The 21,907-nt window shown below is 41.7% G+C and overlaps 1 protein-coding gene across 1 annotated transcript in view; it reads left to right on the top strand.

Annotated features, from left to right (window-relative positions):
• Positions 1 to 21,907, top strand: part of cntn3a.2 (contactin 3a, tandem duplicate 2) — a 74,898-nt gene that overhangs the window by 42,210 nt on the left and 10,781 nt on the right. The window contains exons 11-22 of the mRNA XM_072696038.1: positions 2,773 to 2,923; positions 4,781 to 4,908; positions 10,182 to 10,351; positions 13,259 to 13,376; positions 14,826 to 14,984; positions 15,341 to 15,490; positions 15,933 to 16,003; positions 16,316 to 16,544; positions 17,793 to 17,902; positions 18,333 to 18,519; positions 20,766 to 20,878; positions 21,677 to 21,842. Coding sequence (XP_072552139.1) covers positions 2,773 to 2,923; positions 4,781 to 4,908; positions 10,182 to 10,351; positions 13,259 to 13,376; positions 14,826 to 14,984; positions 15,341 to 15,490; positions 15,933 to 16,003; positions 16,316 to 16,544; positions 17,793 to 17,902; positions 18,333 to 18,519; positions 20,766 to 20,878; positions 21,677 to 21,842 — 1,752 coding nt within the window. The remainder of the gene's footprint in view (positions 1 to 2,772; positions 2,924 to 4,780; positions 4,909 to 10,181; positions 10,352 to 13,258; positions 13,377 to 14,825; positions 14,985 to 15,340; positions 15,491 to 15,932; positions 16,004 to 16,315; positions 16,545 to 17,792; positions 17,903 to 18,332; positions 18,520 to 20,765; positions 20,879 to 21,676; positions 21,843 to 21,907) is intronic.

The following is a 21,907-nucleotide window of genomic DNA, read 5'->3' as shown; positions in this document are numbered from 1 at the left end:
AAAAAGATCCAGTGAGCAGCAGCTCTGGAGATGGAAATGACTTCTTGATAACCACTTTGTACGGTTGTGGTGAGCAGACAACAACAAAGGAAGGCCGTGTCGGGGTGCACTTCTGTCAGTCACAAACAGAAAGCTGAGGCTGCAGTGCGCACAGGCTCACCAATACGGACAAATCTCCATCTTCTATTTGCTACATCCAGAAAGATTATGTCACAAAACATAAGTTGTCTTAAACTGGTTTAAACATGACGATAAGTTCAGAGTTCTTTATTGTTTTTTTACTGTCAGCAGATCTGAATCCAATAGCACACCTTTGGGATGTGGTGGAATGTGAGGTTTGCAGTGTTCCTGAGGGGAATAAAGCAGGAACTGTGTAATGCAGTCAAGATGGACAACATGGACAAGATTGTCAAAGAACTATTTCCATGCTACAACAAAATTCTACCCAGGATTAGTATACTGTTTAAATTGCTCAGTTTTGCATATAATCAACAATAAAAAAAAAGATGTTAAACATGTATTGAATTCTGATTCAAACGTGGATAATTTTCACACACAAAAATACTACTAGTAATAATAATTCATCAAATGAAATAAATAAAAACAGAATTGTGTATATGATATATTTAATTATTCAGATGCGCATTTAAATGAAGTAAGGTCAATGTATTACTGCTTTCAGTGTACATGGCCACTCACTTGCCTTGCAGAAAGAGTCCTTGCCCTCTGATCTTAACTAAAATAAAACAAATAAATGGAGAGCAGTCTCCAAAAGTCCTCTTCTGTTTTCTGAATTTCCTATCTGCACATTGATTTTGCCACATTAAGAGCAGGGGTAGCAGAGAGCTGCGAGTCAGTCATGTTAATCCAGTATTGATCGTCTGGAGAGAGAAGAGAGAGAGATGGTGTCTCTGATGGCATGGCAGCAGATGCGCTCGCTGGAGGAAAAAAAGCTGAGAGCAAACAGTGACACAGGCCACGTTCGTCCTTCTGTCATCAGCCCAGAAAGAACAAGAGAGGAAGAGGGAGGGAAAGGGAGACGAGAAAAAATGAGCCGGGGGAGGGGTGTTGAAACACCACAGTTTTATAAGGCCAGAAGCGATTGCAGTGTTGAATACTGCAACCGAAGCAGTAGCTCACGAATGTTTACGCAGGGGCCAGCCGACCCCCATGGGCTAATTAGGTAATGGCAATGCTGTCCCCCAACACAGTGGCCGGCCAGCAAACAACAAAGTATTCCCGAGGACTCTGAGACTGCAGACTAATGTTCACTCAGTAGCACATTCACACCCATTATATTGACCTGTGTAAGGCAGTGGTTATGTCTGCTGTGAGGCAGTGGGATGTCCTTTAGTGCTGGGACTGAAACTATCCAATGCTAGGAGTGTCTTGTTTGAATTGAGTTTGCCCTGGGTCATTTAATATTGAGCATCTGGCGATTAAAACGTTTGTGAAAACAGTTCCATTTGGGTAGGGCTGAGAGATGCCAGGCTAACAGCTATTTTAACCCTTTAACAGGCATTGTAACCGCTTGGTAGACCTTTGTTCAGGATCAAATTGCTGTAATAAAAACTAAGCGAAACCCATCTTTGGCTATTTCCTCTCATTGAATAGAGTATGTAGTGCCAGTTATTCCCCTGGTGGCAGTATCCTATAAGGCTATCGGTCTGAAAGCTAAGAAAAAAACATTAAAGTGGCATTTAGACCTTTACTTCAAACTACACCTAGGTTGCCCAGGTTAAACAGAATTGGATGCTAACGTTAGCTCAATACAACACTGCGCAATATCATATCGCAAATTTCTTTGCAAGACTAAGTTGTATGTGTTATATCTTCAGTTTGGCATATCTCAAACCATTTACTCCTTAACATAAGATATAAGCTAGTAGTAGTCAATATATGTTATAGCCATTGTAGCTGAGCCTTACTAAAGAACACTATGCATTGAATAGCAATAGCCACAGCTATCATGATGCTAGGTCTAGATGTTTGGTACAAGGGTGGTACAACACTAAATACAGAGAGAAGGGGATTGGTGAGACAACAAGACTACAGTTACCATTGCAATACTAAATCCACTACAATTCCCATAATACCATGCAAATCCTAATTTTACTTGGTGACGGCTTACGAGTTAAGGTTTTTGGGTGGAACTTAAACGCTTATGAAAACTTCTACTGTGTGGATGCTTTCTCGATAATTTACAGCATACCGTGCATTCTGTATACAACATCAATACTGTGATGGTTCAGTACAAGTACAGATACATAAAATATGTATCGGTCCATATGTTAAGTTTGTTTATTTATTTATTTATTTATTTTTAATTTTGGAAAATCTGACATAGTGTAAAGGGTGTAAAGTATAGTTTTTATACAGTCAGAACAGTGGGATCTAAACATGCACTAAATATGTCTGCCACGAATATTCTCATGTAAACCTTTCACTAAAAGTTGATGCTTTTTTTTTTTTAAATCCCAGTAGACATCAGATGGTTTGTTTTACATGTCTATGGCTGAGACTAGGACATCCATAACCATGTACCGCAAAGCTGTAAAATGACTGCTGAGTGGCCACAAATGGCCCTTGGTGGTGCATTCACACCTGTTAAATTGACCCACACATATCTGTGTTTATGTCCACTGTGAGGCAACATGGTGTCGTTCAGCCCAGCATCTGGAGGCTAGCAAGCTGACCTCATAGATGTAGTATGATTGACCACTGCTGCTTTCCCTCACTATTTCATGAACCCCTCTATTTCTCCCCCCACAGCTTCACCACCAGACTTTTCCAGGAACCCACTGCGAGGGCTGCTTAAAGCTAAGACGGGCAGCACAGTGAGCATGGCGTGCAAACCCCAGGCTTATCCCGCTGCCATCAGCACCTGGAGGAAAGGCAATGAGCTGCTGCAGAGCAGCGAGAGGTACGGATGTTTACCTCTCCCTTCTCTGTTTTTCTCAGATGCAGTTCTCCTGTTGTGTCTCATTTTACACACAAACACACACACACACACGTAAGATGCTTGTACCTCTCGTGGCTCATCCCCTCTCTTTCTATTTCACATCCTGTTCTTCCCTCTCACTGTTAGACATCACTGTGGGCTCACTGCATTTCAACCGCTATCAAAAGGGACAGAGCAACCAGCAGTTGTGGTGGCCCACTGACCATAACACTCATGAATTATGAAGGAGCGTATTAGATCGACCTAGTGGGGGGTAGCGCTGCATTTTGGGCCAAGTCTGTGAGGTATGAAATGATTCGTGGTAGGAGGCCACTTGAGCAGGCACAACAGAGCCTTTAGCTCCACTGTTTGGTCGGGTGTGTGTGTTTTTTTTTTTCAAGTTTTCTAATGAAGTTGGATTAAGTAGTTTGGGGATTATTCTGTCGAGGAAATTGCGGATAGAACAAAGGGATTTGCATTATGCCACAGCGCATTTGTTTGGAGAGCACTCAGTGAGACATCCCCAGTCCAATTTAACTGTAAGCGCATTGGGGAAGAGGCGGGTAAAAGTGGAGCTAACAGTATAATAACATTCCAGTATAGAGTTTATAGCGTTAGAAATCTCATTTCACAGAGCTGTCTGTGTGAAAGCAGTAGAACTACCAACATGTTCCTGGAAGTACAGTTTTGTATTGTAACAAGGGAACTTGGAACTTGGGAAAAAGGAAAAACAAAGGACTTGTAAGTTATTCACAGAGGTATTGTGATACACTCAGCTCATGACTCGCAATACTTGTCTCTATTGCTGTCTCTGTGGTTTTGTGTAATCTGCTAATGAGGCTGGAGGTCTGAGCTGGTGTGAGTTGAGTTGAGAGTGTGTTGTGTGATGTTGAAGGGTCTGGTGTGGGTTGAGTTGAGAGTGTGTTGTGTGATGTTGAAGGGTCTGGTGTGGGTTGACTTGAGAGTGTGCTGTGTGATGTTGAAGGGTCTGGTGTGGGTTGAGTTGAAAGTGTGTTGTGTGATGTTGAAGGGTCTGGTGTGAGTTGAGTTGAGAGTGTGCTGTGTGATGTTGAAGGGTCTGGTGTGGGTTGACTTGAGAGTGTGTTGTGTGATGTTGAAGGGTCTGGTGTGGGTTGAGTTGAGAGTGTGCTGTGTGATGTTGAAGGGTCTGGTGTGGGTTGAGTTGAAAGTGTGTTGTGTGATGTTGAAGGGTCTGGTGTGGGTTGACTTGAGAGTGTGTTGTGTGATGTTGAATGTTTGAGCAGAAGACCACAGTGTACTCTTTCACATGATCTCCATGTGTTGTTTCGCCCCCAGTTATTACCACATCATTCTGACTGTAAAAAAAGTGGGATCACAGATCAGTACATGTTAAAAAAGCGCTGTTAAATGGAACAGTTTTTCTTGATACATTTGGCACCACTTAGCTGAGACGTTAGGTAGATGTTACAGAATTTGCAGCTGAGAGTGCCTGGTGAGAGTGTTATGATGGCACCGCAGTCCAGAAGGCCCTTTGAGTAATAGGAGGATGATGCGGCTGGAAATGCGGCGCTCCATTACAGGCCTCATCAGCCTCTGCATTTGAAGGAATGTTTACTGTGAGTCATAAACACGTATCGCACCACCGCCACAGAGACACGCCAGCCAGCTGCGAGCACTGCGCCACCGCAAGAGATGATTTATGGCCCGTTCCACTGAAACACACTTACGCGGACCCTTTTTTCCACGGTCCGAAAAAACTAAGATGAAACTTCTCTGTAATCCAAATCGCACTCCGTTATTGGGATGTAGGTGAGATGCAGATTTGATTTTGCATGACGCCTTGCTTCTCTCTTGCAGAGTAAGTCTTCTCCCTGATGGAACACTACGAGTCATAAATGTGACCAAGACGGATGGGGGCATCTACACCTGCTTGGCCAGAAACCAGTTTGGGACAGCGAGCACCACTGGAAGACTGCTGGTCACAGGTAAACGTGACTGATGCACAGTTCAGTGCAAGGGCTCTGCGGATTTCATGAACTGTAGAAGAGTTTACAGAGTTCACACAAACATGGAATTGTACATAAAGGTTTTTTTAGTTCACTAGATTTTTAAAGTTAACTAGATATTTTCTAATTATCAGAGTTAACCAGGTGTTTTTGGATTTTTAAAGTTAAAGAGATGTTATTGGTTACATAGGTGTTTTCAGGTTGTCAGTTATCTAGGTGTTTTCAGATCGTCAGTTATCTAGGTAGATTTTCGTTGTCACAGTTAACTAGGTCAGAGTTAATTAGGTGTTTTGAGTTTTTTCAGTCTGTCAGAGTTAGCTAAGTGTTGTCACATTTTAAAGACATTATGGAGAATAAGAAAGGCTGTATGATATATTAAAGGGTGCCCATTATGGAAATTGTTCAAATTTTCTTTTCTTTGAGGACATCTGTAAAGGCACAGTATCAAAAACAGCCTGCTTAATTGCTGTCCAATTAAAAACATTTATCTTCAATTTTGTCCGTTTTTAGTTTTCTCCATCATTTGAACCCTGTAGCTGCTCTGTACACTGTGTTAATGAATGAATAGACCAATACAGATGTTCTCTCTTTATTTTACATGAATCTCCATTCCTTTTTCTGTAAAGTCACCATGTTGGAAAAACATGTTTTTTTTTGGACAGCAACGACATGTTTATGCAATTTGACCAGGTTGAGAGATGCTTTTGGGCTGGTATTAATGGACACAAGATTGATAACTAAGTACAGTGTGTATTACGCTAGCACCTCAACAAAAGAAGCAAACTTCAGATGCCAAACGTGTGTTGGCTGATTGACTGCATCTGGGGTCAGTGATAAATCATGTTTACTTGATTTTTCTCCTAACTATTCCTGCATTAAAACCACAAAGTAAGTCTCAAACAGACTTGTTTGTGTGGTTTCTGTCCCTGTATGACATACTGTTATCTATAAAGATGGACTAAACTACAAACAGAATTCAGGCTTCAGGTTGATATATTTGCTACAGAAGCTCAAAGATGAAGGGTACGCAGACAACCTTGAGGCTGGAGACTTTTCTAAGGTGGTTTTAAAACTATTGAGAAGTTTTCACTCTCAGGAAAGTTGCAAAGTGGTGTGAATTATGCATCACGATACGGTCAGTGCAGCTACTTGACCTCTGCGCGGCCTCGGATTGCCAGCACAACATAGATTCAGACAAGCGCTCGCCCCCTGGAGAGAAACCGCAAAAGGTGTTGCAAGATCTTGTGTTTTTTTTCCAGTGCATGTATTTGGAGAGGAAAGCTCTCTAGTCGTATTTCCGACTTTCCACACAACGCAGCCTTATGCAGAGTTTTAAAACAATGCACTGCTCCAGCTGCCAAGTTCAGTTTGTCAGCTCTTCTCAACAGGGATAGGATGCAGGGGCCCTTTTTTCGGTGTGTTGTTGTAATTACTCATTTTCACGCTTCACTTATGGCCTCGCAATTACCCAGGATTACAGTCAAGGTTTAATTCTGTGCGTGGGTTCAGAGCGCTGTGGTTGCGGTGCAGTGTATGTACAGTTCAGATTAAAAATAAATTGCATTGCAGGAGTTCATTTCTTTCCCCCCAACTATGCAGAAATGAGTCTAACTGGATGTATCGTAATAAGTGTCAGCTTTTATTTGTAAAAAAAAAAAAAGAAATAATTAAAAGGTGCACACCTATTTCCTCCGCACAGCCACTTGTCAATACAAGTCAAAAACCATAATAACTGGAGATAATAACTAGAATGTTGAAGTCAGCTCTGTATAGGTGGAAGCAAGCACATATTTTTGGCAACAGAACAGAACAGCACAAAAGCTGTTATATTATCCTGTACGCTGGGTTGAATATTAATGGCTCTGTGTCTGAATCACGTTCTTGAATTAGGCCTTTAAGAAATATTTGAGCAAAAAAAAAAAAAAAAAAAAAAAAAAAATCCACAATTTCCCCTTTACCTAAAGGCTACGTTCACATTACCAGGCTGAAGTGACTCAAATCTGATTCAGATTTTTTTTGGCTTAATGTGACACAGATCTGATTTCAGGGCTGTGTGGAAATGTCAAAGCTGATGTTTTTAAATCAGATTTGAGTCTTTTTCTTCACATGTGGTTCTATATCAGACACATATCCTATTAGTGTGAACGTGACGAGTGTGAACGGTCAGATCGGATTTCAGTCTTTTTGCTTATAGGCATGCACTTACTGCTGTTGTCATCAGCCAGCGCCAGCAGCATACATACAGCAGAACATCTGTGAGCAGTCAGTAAAAAGATGTAGAAGTTGGCGATTTGCTTGATATTGGGGGAAGTGAATCAGTTCACACACACACATGTATATATATGGACCAAGAATGGACCAGCCCCTCCGTACGCGATGACAGTGGACAAAACCCGATCAGTACCAAGAGCCCTTTGAGCTCGGCTTAACCCACCATCCTTTAAGATCCACAAGAAGACAAGCATTCAGACTTCACATCTTTCTGTCCTGGCACTGAAGCGGTGGAACGAACTTCCCCTGGGTGTCCAAACAGCAGCAGACTCGCTGTCTTCAAACGCAGTCTAAAGACCCACCTCTTCCTAGAGTACTTGGGTGAAGTGTAGAGTCGAGTGTTGTGGTCTCCATACTGGCGTTTGTGTTTCAAAACATTTGCATTGCATAGTTTGTTTAGACAAGCATGTTTGCTAGTTTGGCTAAGCAGAGCTATAGACTTCAGCCACCTGCACTAGTTACAGGCTTTTATATGGCTTGACGCCTACACGCTGTCATTACACACAGCCATCTGCAGTTCCATTGGCCTGGAATGTGATATCACTGACTCGGGAGGGTGTGTGTAAATGTGTCTCTCAAAAATATGCAGAAATAAAGCTATGTGCCTTTTAAAAGAATTGTATCACGCCTCCAGGCTGAGAAGAACAAATTGATAACACCGTGAATTTTGGTGCTGCTTAATATTTATTAGCGCCCACTTATGGAATTAGGACACATAACACTGTCTTTGAAAAATGCTGTTTACTGCAGTTATGTTATCTTCTGGAAAAAATTATGTATTTCAAATTTGCATATATTTGAATATTTGACAAACAAGAGGAAAACACAAATTTAATGTCTGTGCCAAGGCATCAGACCTGCCTCACACGGTGTAACACTATTTCTTCTATAAATGAAAGTAAAGACTTCAAGTTGTGTTGGCTAGACGACTGGCTCAGAGCATCTCTAAAGCAACAGGTCTTGTGGGGTGTCCCCGTAGTTAGACCCGAACAAAAGTGGTCTAAGGAAGGACAACTGGTAAACCGGCGACAGGGTCATGAGAGGAGGGCTCACTGATGCATGTGGGGAATGAAGGCTAGCGCGTCTGGCTAGGACTTAAAGGATCTACTTCTAGCAACATTGAGCAAGATACTGCAGGACACCCTCAGAGGTCCTGTGGAGTTTATACCTTAACAGGTCAAATGGGTTTGGCAGCACAAGGGGGACCCTCATGATATTAGGCAGGCGGTTTTAATGTTTTGGTTATTTGGTGTTCTTTATCCATATGTAGAGTTAACCAATATGTTACTTTTTACTCAGAACATCAGCCTGCCCAGGGATTGCATATGACTAAATAAGCAAATAAATGAAAGAAGCTAGGGATTACTTAAACTCTACATAAAAACTACTCACGGTTTGAAAGTTTACTAGTGGTTGCAGAATAATTAGTAATGTGCAAGAGTTTGGGGCATCTGTGTATAAAATGTCTATTAATGTGAATATATGTGAGTAGAAGATGGACTGATCTACAGGAGTTATCTAAGATAACCTTTACCAAGGTATCAAGTTTAATTAGCTTAGCTTGTAGCTTTATAACTACTCCTAAAACCAAGCCAAGTATTGGCTCCTATAAGCAGCTACATAACACTAGCAGTTAACAGTAATAGTGGAGGCCAAGTTGAGGTCTGAAAGACCAAGTAAAAGGTTAAAGAAAACTGCTTATAGCATTGCTAGAAAGGCAAATCAGAATTCCCATTGAACTGCAAGAGATGTTCTAGCTGACTCTGGAGTGCTGGTGCACTGTTCTTCTGCGCTGCACAAACAGGACATTCACAGAAGAGTCAACAGAAGAAAAGCTTTCCTGCCTCAGCAGGAAACTCAAAACATCAAAAGTTTCCATCATCAAAAGGACAATCTAATCCTAATTTTTTTTAAGTCTTATGAACTGATGAAGTAATGCAATGAGTAAAAGGAAGCCATGAAGAGAATGTTTCTACAAGTGTTAAGCACGAGGGATCGATTATGCTTTCCCCTACTATTGCAGCCTGTAATTGGCACGGAGAACATTTCCCTGTGGAGGGAAGAATGCATTCAATGAAATACCTGCAAATTCTGGAAGCTAACATCACATAGTCTGTAAAAAATACAAGGTGAAGATGAAAAGAGGATGACTTCTACAGCAGGATAATGATTCACGACTCACAGTACACAATTGACACCCTCAAGTGAAGCAAGCTGAAGATTTTACCATGGGTCTCGCAGTTCCTCTACCTAAATATGATAGAAAATCTGTGAATAGACCTCAAAAGATCAGTGTCTGCAAGGCGGCCCAAGAAGCCAACAAACCCAGAAGCCTTTTGCGAGGAAGAATGGGCGAAAATCCTTCAGACAGGAACTGAAAGACTAGCTAGCTGGCTACAGAAAGCATTTACAAGCTGTGATACTTACCCGTGGGGGTGTTACTAAGAACTGGCTAGGCAGAGCGCCCAAACTTTTGCTTCAGGCCCCTTTCCTTTCATGTTATTTTGAAACGGAAAAAGATGGAAATGAAAAAGTAATGTTTAAAATATTAAATATCATGTCATCCTAAATGTTGAGTTTTTTTGAAAAGCAGCTCATCTTCTACTTGCCTTGCTATTCACAGTAACAGCTATTTTGGCGAGGGGTGCCCAAACTGTTTGCATGCCACTGTATAATAACAATTATAATAATATATTATTAATGAAAACGGGTTAAGTTTAACAACTGTATAATGAGCCTAAGGTGCAATGAGGTAATGCAGTTTGAGGTGTGTGATGATTTAGGGCATATAGCTTTTGCAGTGCTAAGGTCCATTATGTGTTAGCTACATTAGCCTTTTAGCATCATTACAAACCTAATGAAGTGAACTTCAGACATCAAGCATGTCATGGCGGATCGAGTTTAGGGGAAGGGGAAACTTGTATATCACTGTTCCCCAGCTTATTTCTTCAAAGAGCTTTTATGTGTGATGTTTTGTGCAGATCCCACACGGATCACCCAGGGCCCGGTGGACATGGAGATCATAGTTGGGGAGAGCATTGTGCTGCCTTGCCAGATCGCATGCGATCCAGCTCTGGATGTGTCCTTCTCCTGGGCATTCAACGGCCAGCTCCTCAACAAACTGGACCCACACTATGAGCATGTTGGTGGGGTAAGACAAGACTTTGGCTGAATCACCTTATGCTCTTTGTGATATTATGTGTTCCTGACACAGAAGCACTCACTGAGGTTTTCTTATAACATTAACCACATTGTAAGATCACAGACGGAGGTCAAACTAAGAGTGGCTTAAACTAATAACCGGTAAATACTGACAGTTCTAATTGTGGTTGCAAACCGTGGTCATGGAAGACCACCTGCTCTGCTCATTTTAAAGAAAGGGCTCAGGAAGGGCTTGTAAATTAGCTGATTAGCTAAATACGCTGTGTTGGGAGCAGGGTAAACACTAAAATGTACAGGGCAGGGAGGTCCTCCAAGACCAGGGTTGGGAACCACTAGCTTAGGAGTTATTTTTTATTAGGAAAATAAGAAAATGCCCTAACCAGGTTAGCTCAGAAAGCCTTATTTCTTGTTTTATCAAAGTTTCTCAGTTTAAGAAAACTGTACCTTATATCAGTGCTTAACCATCATCTGTTGCTTACTGATGGATCTCTGGTTTAAACTAAAAGGACTGGCACGTCTCCACTGATTGTTCTCTGTTTCGAGCTTTTGGCCGATGCCTTTGCTGCCTTGGCTCGTTTGCACAGCCCTGTGGTGCTTCTGTTCTGTGTTATTTCCATCAGAAAATAATTAGCCCACAAAGCGTACCTTGAAAGATCCTCTGTGCTTTGCCCTTGTATGAATCTGCGTCAGGATTCTCAGCCCACAGAGGCTTACTGACCTGCGAAGTCTGCACTGGATAAATCTGAAATGTTTCGATGATGTAATGACGCTTTACTGAAAAGATTAATTAGTGTCAGGAAAGAGAGGGGAAAAATGCCCTAGTGGTTCGTAACGGACATGTCCCATCAATATTGGATCTGCGCGATTACTTTGATTGGTCTTAAAACAGATTCATTTATGTCATGTTCCCGAGCCTGTGAAAGAGTGCCTCAGTTTTAAATCCGATTTACATAACGATGAAATACAGAAATTAGATAGGGGTTGAATTATGTGCTTCCTGATGCATTGTGAAAGTAAATGTGGATATAAATCATAACAGGCTGGGAATGATAAATACAGCATTTTTTGCTCGATTGCATAATTAAATTTACTGATCAAACAGAACTAAATGGGATAAATCTTTCAACCTTTAGGCAGATACTCACATACTCACACACACACACACACACACACACGTCACTGCCAAATCTAAGCTTTAACAGTGATTCTTATCTGTAATGAGATTCCGTTTTTCATAAATTCCGTAATGTCACTCGTCTAGTGGGATTATCACTCTGAAGTTCACAGCTTAGATGACTTCATTTGCATAATGAAACCAAATCTGCTGGCTAACTTACTTAGGACAGAAAAATGCACATTAACTCCTTGTTCGCTGGACCTGGTCTCATTCTCTGCCATTCGACTCTATAAAGTCTTTTTGTATCCACTAAAGACTCGACTCTTAATGTTAGTCGCTAAATGCTTTAGACAACGGTTCAATTGAATTTGTAAAGATCTGTTGACTCCCTTTAGAGCTTACAGTTTATGTTAATGTGTTCACAATGTTAGGGAATGCAACAACGGTGCAACTGTGAATTAGTAACCTTTGACAATATCGTCGCTGACACAAAAACCCTGTATCTTAATTTTTGGACATGAATTAGCAGTTGTCCTTCACAGTGTTTCAAATGAACTAGTACAAATGCTCCAAATGAAATCTTTTTGCATTGACATCCATGTAAATTTTTCCTCTTCCTGTAAAGTTGCCATTTTGGAGATAACAGGTCCTAATAATTCTGGAGAATAGAGGTATAAGAGTACACAAAAGTCACAGTTGTACACAGAAGTCACTACGGTTTGGATTGAGTTCAGTACAAACAACAAAAAAACACAGATAGACAGAGGGGGAGGGGGAGAGTAAACAAGACCACAGTCTTTACTCAATTCCCACAATACCATGCAGATCCTCGTGAAATGTGCTTCCGCATTACGTTTGTCAGTCTTCATTCACTGCGGGGATGCTTCGTCTTACCTCTTACTGCGCACTGTGTATTCACTGCGCGCACTCAACCGTGATGTCCGTACTGTGACAATTTGGTACGAATACATGTACTGTTGCACCCTTACCGGAGAGCGCTGTGTCTCTACTTATTTAAGAGTCATTGCATGTAGTCTACAATTACTGTACGTTTTACAGTAATAACAACTAAAGATATTGCTGTTGTGCCTAGCAGTACACAAGACACCTAGCAGCAAAGGCTAATGTCAAGTGCCACATTCATTAATGATTTAATGATTAAGGACTCTAATCACATATGATCGTCAGGTGTATGTACATGGCTCGTGTTTTAATTGCAGGGCTTTTTAATGTTAGCCCTGCTCCATAAGCAGCGCATTCTTTGGTCATTATTAGATTAACAAGTGCGTTTAATTGCACCACGTTGATTTAGTATTCATCCCATGCGCTGTTGCGTATCGCAAACCGAATCCAATCACAGGCCCTCTTTAATGTGATTAAGTTCTAATTAGAGCCCATTAGCCACTAGGTTCATTAGCTGGAGCCTATGCCAATGTTAAGAAGCTGCAGAAATGGCCACGGGGAATGTTTATCCAGGACGGACGTTTCAAACAGTGTAGTAAACAGACTTTGGCAAAACACATCCATTAGCCATGAGGCTCAACTACATTCTCCCTGCAAACCCTTGTGGGAATTTACAGCTATTTGTGGTGGTCAGACTTTATTGTAAAGCCAAACGTGTGCACATGTTCTGCAAAATGTCTGTCTTCGAATGTTTTTGCTAGGTCTACTCATTAAATGTACTGTGTTAGATTACACATATGGAGGTAACAGATATGGAGTGTGTTCCAAATCTGTGGGGTTCAGCAGGTGGCAATGTGTGTGTGTGTGTATGTGCAGAGTGCAGCTGGAGATTTAATGATACGAAACATTCAGCTGAAGCATGCCGGGAAATATGTCTGCGTCGTCGACACTGATGTGGAGAGTCTGTCTGTGGCTGCCATTTTGATTGTAAAAGGTAAAGAAACTTTGTTTATTCAGTGGGATGATTCGTAAACAAGTCTATAATTTATGTCATTTTTTATGTAAAAAAAAAAAAGAGTAGAATACGTTCCATTATCTGTGTATGATGTGCTAGAGCTTGACCTGGATCTCAGAAGAGAAACTAACCGTACCAAACGTATCATAGAGGGCTGGTTTTGTGGATGTGGCAGACCTAATTCTGAACTCCAGTTACATTATACTTTATTGATCCACTTACAAAGAAAAATGGTCATTGTTCTGCCTAACTATGCCCAGTCAGCACATTGCAGCAGCACTGTCTAGGGCAGTTTGGGGTCAGGTGCCTTGCTCTTGGTGCAGTCCTGGGATTTGAACCTGTAACTGTACCGGCTCTGATTACTAATTCCTAGCAAATTTTAGTTGAGACTGAATCTGGGTCTGGGAAACTGGTTTAAAGTTTGTTTCTAAGATAAAAGATGTTGAGGATTGATCTGTGTTAAGTAGACAACCCATTCTTGCAAAATGGTGTCAGTAAATTCATCTGAATCGAGATAAAGCAGACAAAAGTTCATTGTGTAAGCGTTGAACTGTGTTTTTGAGATGCCAGTAATAATGTGTGATGCTGTTTCCAATAGTACTTTAATGCTGTAATGTGTTAATGTGCAAACTCATCACTTAGCACTTTATTTTAATGGCTGTGTAATCCCCTTTCGTAAAAATCCATTACCACCAGCGCACAATGTCCATCTTACGCTGTGGAGAATGGGAGATCTTGAGAGAAAGCATAATTGGCCATGTTCACTTCTTTGAGATCAGGTCTGCATGTTTGTCCTTGTGCTCTGAGGGAAAATAATTGAATAATGAATTGATCCATGATTTTATGTTCCATTAGTATGAGTTAATTAGAGTAACATATCAAAGCTGTTTATCAGAGAGCACTAATGAGTTTTAGAGGATCAATAGCTTTCAATTAAGATTAGCTGGGCATGCTAAACATATCTGACTGTAGTTTAGAGAAGGCTTGTAAAGCCTTCTTCAGAGCCTACCTGAAGAGTCTGTGACTTTAAAACATTATGAAATAGGCCTGCTGGTTTATTTATTAGCATGTTTACAAACTAAAGCGTTTAAGGGCGTCAAATACTGAGACATGGCTTAACTGGTGCTTTATATTCATCTATTTATTTATTTATTTTGGAAAGAGACGGAGAGTAAGGCAAAGGAAGCTTTTAGCTATTTTGGAAGCAGGCCCAAACAAACTACCCTGAGAAAAGTCAGCTTTACTATCATTCTGTAGGGGATACAGCCTCCCCTCGCATAAAGCAGCTTAAGATGTTATAATAGCCTGTGAGACTGGCGTTGTTTCTCAGAGCCACAGGGCCATGATAGGGCAAATGCTCCCGCTCCCGGGGTTTGGCAAGATCAGACGTGAAAGAAGCTAACTTTGCTAATTGTCGGATTGAGTCAGGTCCCCCCGGAGCTCCAGATGGCGTAACTGTGGAGGAAATCACGGACAGCACAGCGCAGCTCTCCTGGAGGCCAGGCCAGGACAACGGCAGCCCCATCATCAGCTACATCATCCAGACCAAGACAGCTTTCACCGTGGGCTGGCAGGCGGTGAACACGGGTAACAATGCAGGATTAGCCGCAGCTACTCAAGCGAAGCGCCAATTCAGCAAGGGGCAGAAAATTGCCGCAGACGGTTTCATCTGCTTTTAAAAAACGGCTTATGCTTGCATTGAGTGGATATAAGGACCTCTTAGTGGTAACGCATAATGACTTCATCTGGAGTTTGCCAGCTTGTGTTCTTTTTAAATTCCTGTAAAAAATGTTATTCGATTAATAGAGAGAGATTGTGTATTGCTTGACATCTCAGGCTTACCGTAAACACCAGCTTTAGGAATATGAGCCTGCCATTGCCTTTGCAGGGGTGGGTAATCCTGGTTTGTATGACTAATCCAAGTCTTGTGTGTTTGTTCTCAGTCCCTGAGGTGATTGACGGGAACACGTTGACAGCCACGGTGGTGGACCTGAACGCGTGGGTGGAGTATGAGTTCCGTGTGCTGGCCAGAAACAGCGTTGGCGTAGGGGAGCCAAGCCCAGCCTCTCTCAAGACCCGAACTGAGGATGCTGGTGAGTACTGACCTTCTAGTTCCAAGAGTATGTGGCAGTAACCCGAAGGTGTAAGCTGTCTACGAGTTCTGCAGTTGTTCCTTGGTGTATTGATGTGCTTTGCTGCACATTCGACATTTGCATGATGCTGTTGTGTTTTCTTGGGTTACAGAGTAAAGAGCTGGTGCATTATCATGGAGATGTTGGCTGTTGGTGAACTTTACTGGCATCAGTTTATTCAGAGGCTGCTAACAAAAGCCTTTAAAACAAGGCTTTTTAAAGCAGTTGCTATGGGACCAGAGCTTTGTTTTTGAAGTTGATAATGAGGCCTAAAATAAAGGAAGGAAAGTCAGACTAGGACAAGTAATGCACGCAGCAAAGACGGGCAGGTTGCGCATCTACAAGTCTGTTGAACTCAATAGAGCTCCCCCCCTCCCTCTTCCCTCTGTTTTCTCAAATGCAGTTCCCGATACAGCGCCGGCTAATGTAGGAGGTGGGGGAGGCTCCAAATCGGAGTTGGTAATAACATGGGAGGTAAGTCATCTGTCTATATTACTGCGCCCTCTGTGTGAGGTAATGGTTTTGCTTAATTGAATGGAATTGAATGGGAGTGTTTATTACCCCAGTCAAAACCAAACCCATTCTCCAGCTGGGCTCTTGGGTCCTATAATGCCATTCATTTCTGCGGCGGCTTCTTATTACAAACAGGTTCATTCGGGTTCCCGGGGGAACTGCGTTTTCTCCGCAAGCCGTAATGAGCTCTAGATTGGCGCAGGGTGCGAACCGGACGCTGAACCGGGTGTGTATGCGTTTTAATATCACTATAGTTTTGTGTTTCCCTCCCAGCCCGTGCCCGAGGAACTGCAGAACGGAGACGGCTTCGGCTACATCATCGCCCTACGCCCACTGGGAGAGCTCACGTGGACCCATGCTGTGACTTCGGCGCCGGGTCGCTACGTCTACCGGAACGAGAGCATCCCGCCCTTCTCTCCATTTAACGTGAAAGTGGGCGCCTATAATGCGAAAGGCCAGGGGCCCTTCAGCCCTGTTACCACAGTGTTTTCTGCAGAGGAGGGTGAGTGCGTGAGCTGCATTATTCACACAGACTTAGGAGGAGTGGGGGTGGGCTGATACTAAAGCTGGCAGTCGGGTAGAATCAGCTTTGCTTGTGGAGTTGTTTGATGAACACTTTTATCCCAGCTATGCTTTATTTGAATGGGAAAAAATAGAAACATATTTGCATGATTGAGCTGCATCTTTATTTCCGTGTATTGTTCACTTTTGATTTTTTCATTATTGTTGGCCTGGTTTCCTTGGAAAACTACAACATAAGATAATAATTATGCATGAATTGCATCTGTTTTAAGCAGGTAGGTGGTATAACAGTAATACACTATACCGCTGTATTTCAAAATGTTGAGTCTTAAAATTATGATCTAATTATGACGTGTCTAAAGTGTCAAATTTCTGTTCTGTGTCTATCTAGTACATGGCCAAAATAGTTCATTCATTCATCTGCATATAAGAGAGTCACAGGATGGGGGGCGATGTGGGAGCTGGTAGTGTCACATTCTGAAAACCAGTGGGATAAAAACAAGCCCACCCTAGTAGCAAGTTTTGCCACATCCTGAGATCTATTAAAAGGGAGAGCAAGCAAACCTGGAACCTTTTGAAGCATCTTTGTTTTTAAGAGTGTAAGTGCCTTGCTCAGTGGCACCTCACCTGTAGATGCAAGTCTTTGGGATCAAACCAAAAACCTTCCGGCTGCAAACCTTCTTCTCTAACCTTAATTCCACAGCTGCCCCCAAATGGTATGCTGGTTACCATTAACATTTTACCGTCAGTATTTCTAGAAGAAGGTGGTTTCTATGTGTTGAGCAGGTAAGGCATGAAGCATTTAACGCAAAGGTGCTTGAGTAATTGAGGAGAGTGCAGTGGCTTAAGATAGATTTTGTTAATAGTCAGTTCGATAGCAGTAATTCTGGTGAGAAGTGACAGGCAGACATTGGCCTGTCACCAAGCTGCGGCATTAATTGAATTCCTGTACTGATAATATTCCTTTGTGCCAATCAGCTCTCGTATTAAGCTAAAGGACAGTCATTTATAGTTTTGGGTGAAACGATTTTATATCGGTCCCACTCCAGCTTGTCAGCAAGGTATTGTGTTTTTGTAAGAATCACTGTCTGCGTCACTGATTGTTATTTTCTGGTCTTCTCTTCTTTTTTTCCCCAACCTTTCTGCTATTTTTCCCTCCCTTTCCTTTCTCTTTAACTCTCTCCACCTCTCCTCTCCTCTGCTTCTCTTTTCTTCCCTCTGCTCTCAGAGCCCAGTGGAGTGCCGGGGGGCGTGTGGGCTCAGAGTATTTCTGCCTCTGAATTTGAAGTGAGCTGGCAGACACTCACTGACTCTCCTGAAAGAGTTTTGGGCTACGAGGTGCGTCTGTCTACACTACTAAATGGAAATGACTCGGCCTCCTGTTTTGAAATGCACCATGGGTACCGCCAGTGCCTGTCATCTCCCACATTGCACCTGTTCTCTCTCTCTTTCTCTCTCACTCTCTCTCTCTCTCTCTCTCTCTTTCTTTCTCACTCTCTGCACATGGAAACACAAATAAGAATGAGGTTGCTCATGTTTTAAGGTACGCATGGAATGCTTTCCGCAAAGCAATGGAAACAACTGTAGCTGTGTAAAAGCCATGAAGATCATACTACAGATACTATCCATTCACTTCGCTCCAAGTGCAATAAAAAAGCTGCTTATTACACTGAAGGTTCTTGGGACAGCACATTGATTGGCACTGCAGGGATATTCCTACAGGCTTTTTGAGTCAGATTGCACTCTCTGCTTCGCTGTCTGTATACAGGTGGTGTACTGGGAGGATGATACGAAGCCGGAGACCATGGGGAAGGTGCGTGTGTCTGCGAATCAGTACACAGTGAACATCAACGGCCTGAAGGGATACACTCAGTATTTCTTAACAGTGAGCGCTTTCAACACGGCAGGCACTGGGCCACGTACCCCCACTATTAACGTCACCACCAGAAAATCTCGTAAGTAGAAATCAAAGACATTAAGCAAATGAGTCTGTAACTGTGTTTTGTCTGCCTGTTTAAATGATCAGATTAAGGTTGCTGGGGGTGCTGGATTCACTGAAAAACTGGGATTGCCTACGATGACCAAATGAGATAACATTTCTAAGTTATTGACACTAAATAATTCAGCGCAGTGTTGGATGCTGATGAGAACCTGTCTTCTCATTTCTATACCCTGTGGATAATAGGACATAGTAACCCTCGGGAGTCTGCATGGCGCAATTCAATGTTTTTCAACATTTCTAGAAATATCTTTGCAATAATCAAGTGCAGAGATACGATTCACATATTTTCTGAATCTGTAGAGCCCACATTTTCCATTGTACATGACTTACATCTGGAGTTACGAGGCTATAAAGACAGGTCGACATACTCATCTCTGCCTCTCGCCATGTCTAACCGGTGCATTCGTGTGTCTTCTGCCTCTCATCTGTAATTGGTGGATTTGTGTATCCATCTATAGTTTTGTGTGAAACTGACCTATTAACACTCAGAAACTTGTTTTCTACCTCTCGCTAATTATTTAATTTAATTGTTTAATTTTACTAATACATTCCACTACTTCAGAACCTAAGACTCATAAACTGATTTTAAGCACCAAAACAATTCGGACGCATGAGTAAAGGTATGTTTTCACAAGAATTATCAAAAAATTCTCAAATCTGACTTAAATTTTTTAGGTTTAAGGTCAGAATATCTTTTCCTACAGTGCTCTAGGTCACATGAGGTCTCATTATAGAGAGAACTGAAATGGCTCTGAACAGTTTGAAAACTTGTGGGCATTATCTAATATGAAAATGCCCTTAAAACAGTACTCCAGAGGGTTAATGTGAATATATGCAAATTAGCCGCTTAAGGTAACACTGAAATATGTTTTCATTGTTTTGGTTTTGGTTTATGCCAGCTACATTAGCAAGCCACATTCCTCCCTTAGTGGGGTCCTTAACAACAAGTCCATGGTAACACTCTCATGATAGGGCACTTGTATTTTGTTAAAGTATAATGTTCTTTATATTTAGTATAATATACTAAATATAATATACTAAATATACTATAATATAATATACTAAAATTGTCACTTCACAGCCCTGGAAAGCATAAAATCTGTGTTTCATAGCATTGGCACTTGTCACGATCGAACGCAGTCCCGTGATACACTACAAAAGGAAAACAACGAGTACTGAATACTGAAAAGAGGTTTTATTCATAATGTTGAAACCCATGAAAATTCATGAGAAACACACTGTTCTGGTGTCATATTTTAGGAAATTGTTAAATATTATGCCGTTAATAAAAATGCTTGAGAAGCAAATGATTTTATCTGTCACGTCAGGCTGTTCATTTGTTGCCTAAGCTATCGGTTTGGTGTCAATATTGAGGTTTTACAGTTAGTCAAATCAGTCCAAATTCTGGTATGGCTCAAACCACCATTTTGGTGAATAATTACTTGTTATTATAGGTCTGATGTACAGAAAAACTATAAAAACCTATTAAACTACAATTGCCATTCTGTGTATGCTTGTGCACTGACAGACAAATGATGATCAGCCATAACATTAAAACCACTTGCCCATATTGTGTATGTCCCCCTCATGCTGCTTAAAACAGCTCTGACCCATCAAAGCATGGACTCCACAAGACCTGAACGGGTCCTTTGGTATCTGGCACCAAGACGTTAGCAGCGGGTTTCTTTGGTTGCTGTAAGTTGTGAGGTGAGGCCTCCATGGATTGCAGCAGTGAGATGGGGTGCCTAAGACCCTGTTGCTGATTTACTGGTTGTCCCTGCATGAACCACTTTTGGTAGATTCTGCTCACTGCATACTGTTAACACCCCACAAGACCTGCCTAAAGTTTTAGAGATGCTCTGACCCAGTCGTCTAGCCATCACAATTTGGCTCTTCTCAAAGTGGCCCAGATTCTTATGGTTGCCTGCTTTTAACACCTCATCACCTTCAAGAACTGACTGTTCACTTGCTGCCTAATGTTTCCCACTCCTTTACAGGTGTCACCTTATCTCAATAATTAGTAAATGATTTTGGTTTTTGGTATCACTATCAGCTACAAGGTAAAAGGGTTAATTACTGGATATTATCAGCCCATAATATTGTATGAGTAGGGCTTGAGACATGGATAGGGTGTTTTCCACTGTCCTTGGTATTGTCCATAGCCATATATGGAAGATTTGTTTGGTCTTCCTCCCTCAGCACCAGGACAGCCACCTCTGAATGTGGAGTGGAACCTCATTGGCTCAAAGCTGACTGTCCACTGGGACCCAGTCGTCACCATGGAGATGGAGTCTGAGGTCACCGGGTATCAGGTAAGTTCATGGATTGTCTGTACAACATAATCAAGCTCAAGGACAGGGATTATTTAAGGAGTGGGTTGTATGTATAGCATGTACACCTTTAGACTTGGACTCCTTTCTGTTCTGTGACATTCCTGAGTATATGTCATACTTGTTTAAAAAATCTACATCTCCAAATCATAGTTGTAATTAAAGAGCAACAGATCTGATTGGCTGATTACATAAATACTCCAGTGTTTTTTAATCTAATGTCTGCCACAAGTCTAGTGTATGGTTGATGACGATAGACATTCATTTCTCTGTGTTTCCCTCTGCTCAGAGGACAAACAGAGACTCAGAACTCACTTCTAATAGGAACCTGTGGGCACTTGCTGAGATCCATATTCAGTAAACATTTATGTAAAGTACATTTTTGCAGAGTAGTTCTGTGGGTTCTTTAAAATTAAGCTGTAAATCTGAATAATTCATTCTTCCAGCGATCGAACTAGTTCCACAGCTTCCTGCCTGATCATGCATGGATACCAGAAAATATTTTTTTTTACTCTGTTGCTCATCTGTTCTAAATTTAGACAGGACTTTTTAAAACAGCCTTACTCATTAGCCCTGGAAGAATAACGGTTGTAATTTTAGAATTGCATTATACAGTATAGTCATTATTTTAAATCTTTATTAGCACAGTTCTGCCCAACAGCTCCTAGAATACGCTAGTTCAGAATTATTATCCATGCTTGAATCACTGGAATACTGCTTCCTGTGAGAGAACACAATCAGAATGCTAACCTCCTCCATTCCTGCTGTCCCACTGTCCAGGTGTCTTACAGGAGAAACAGACACAGAGAGATAAACACCGTGACCACTAACCTGACATCAGTGGAGATTATCCTGCCTGCTGATGATGATTATATCATCCAGATCTGTGCTCTGAGTGATGGTGGAGAAGGCATCCCCACTGAGCCCATCAACATTCATAAACTAAGTAAGATCACCTAATTCATTAATATACTCTTTTCTAATCTAGAATGAGCTGAGATTATCACCAGT

This window comes from Salminus brasiliensis, chromosome 14 (assembly GCF_030463535.1).
Source record: "Salminus brasiliensis chromosome 14, fSalBra1.hap2, whole genome shotgun sequence".
Classification (NCBI taxonomy): Eukaryota; Metazoa; Chordata; class Actinopteri; order Characiformes; family Bryconidae; genus Salminus; species Salminus brasiliensis.
The sequence above is the reverse complement of the archived record's forward strand: the minus strand, read 5'-3'. Positions and strand labels throughout refer to the sequence as shown.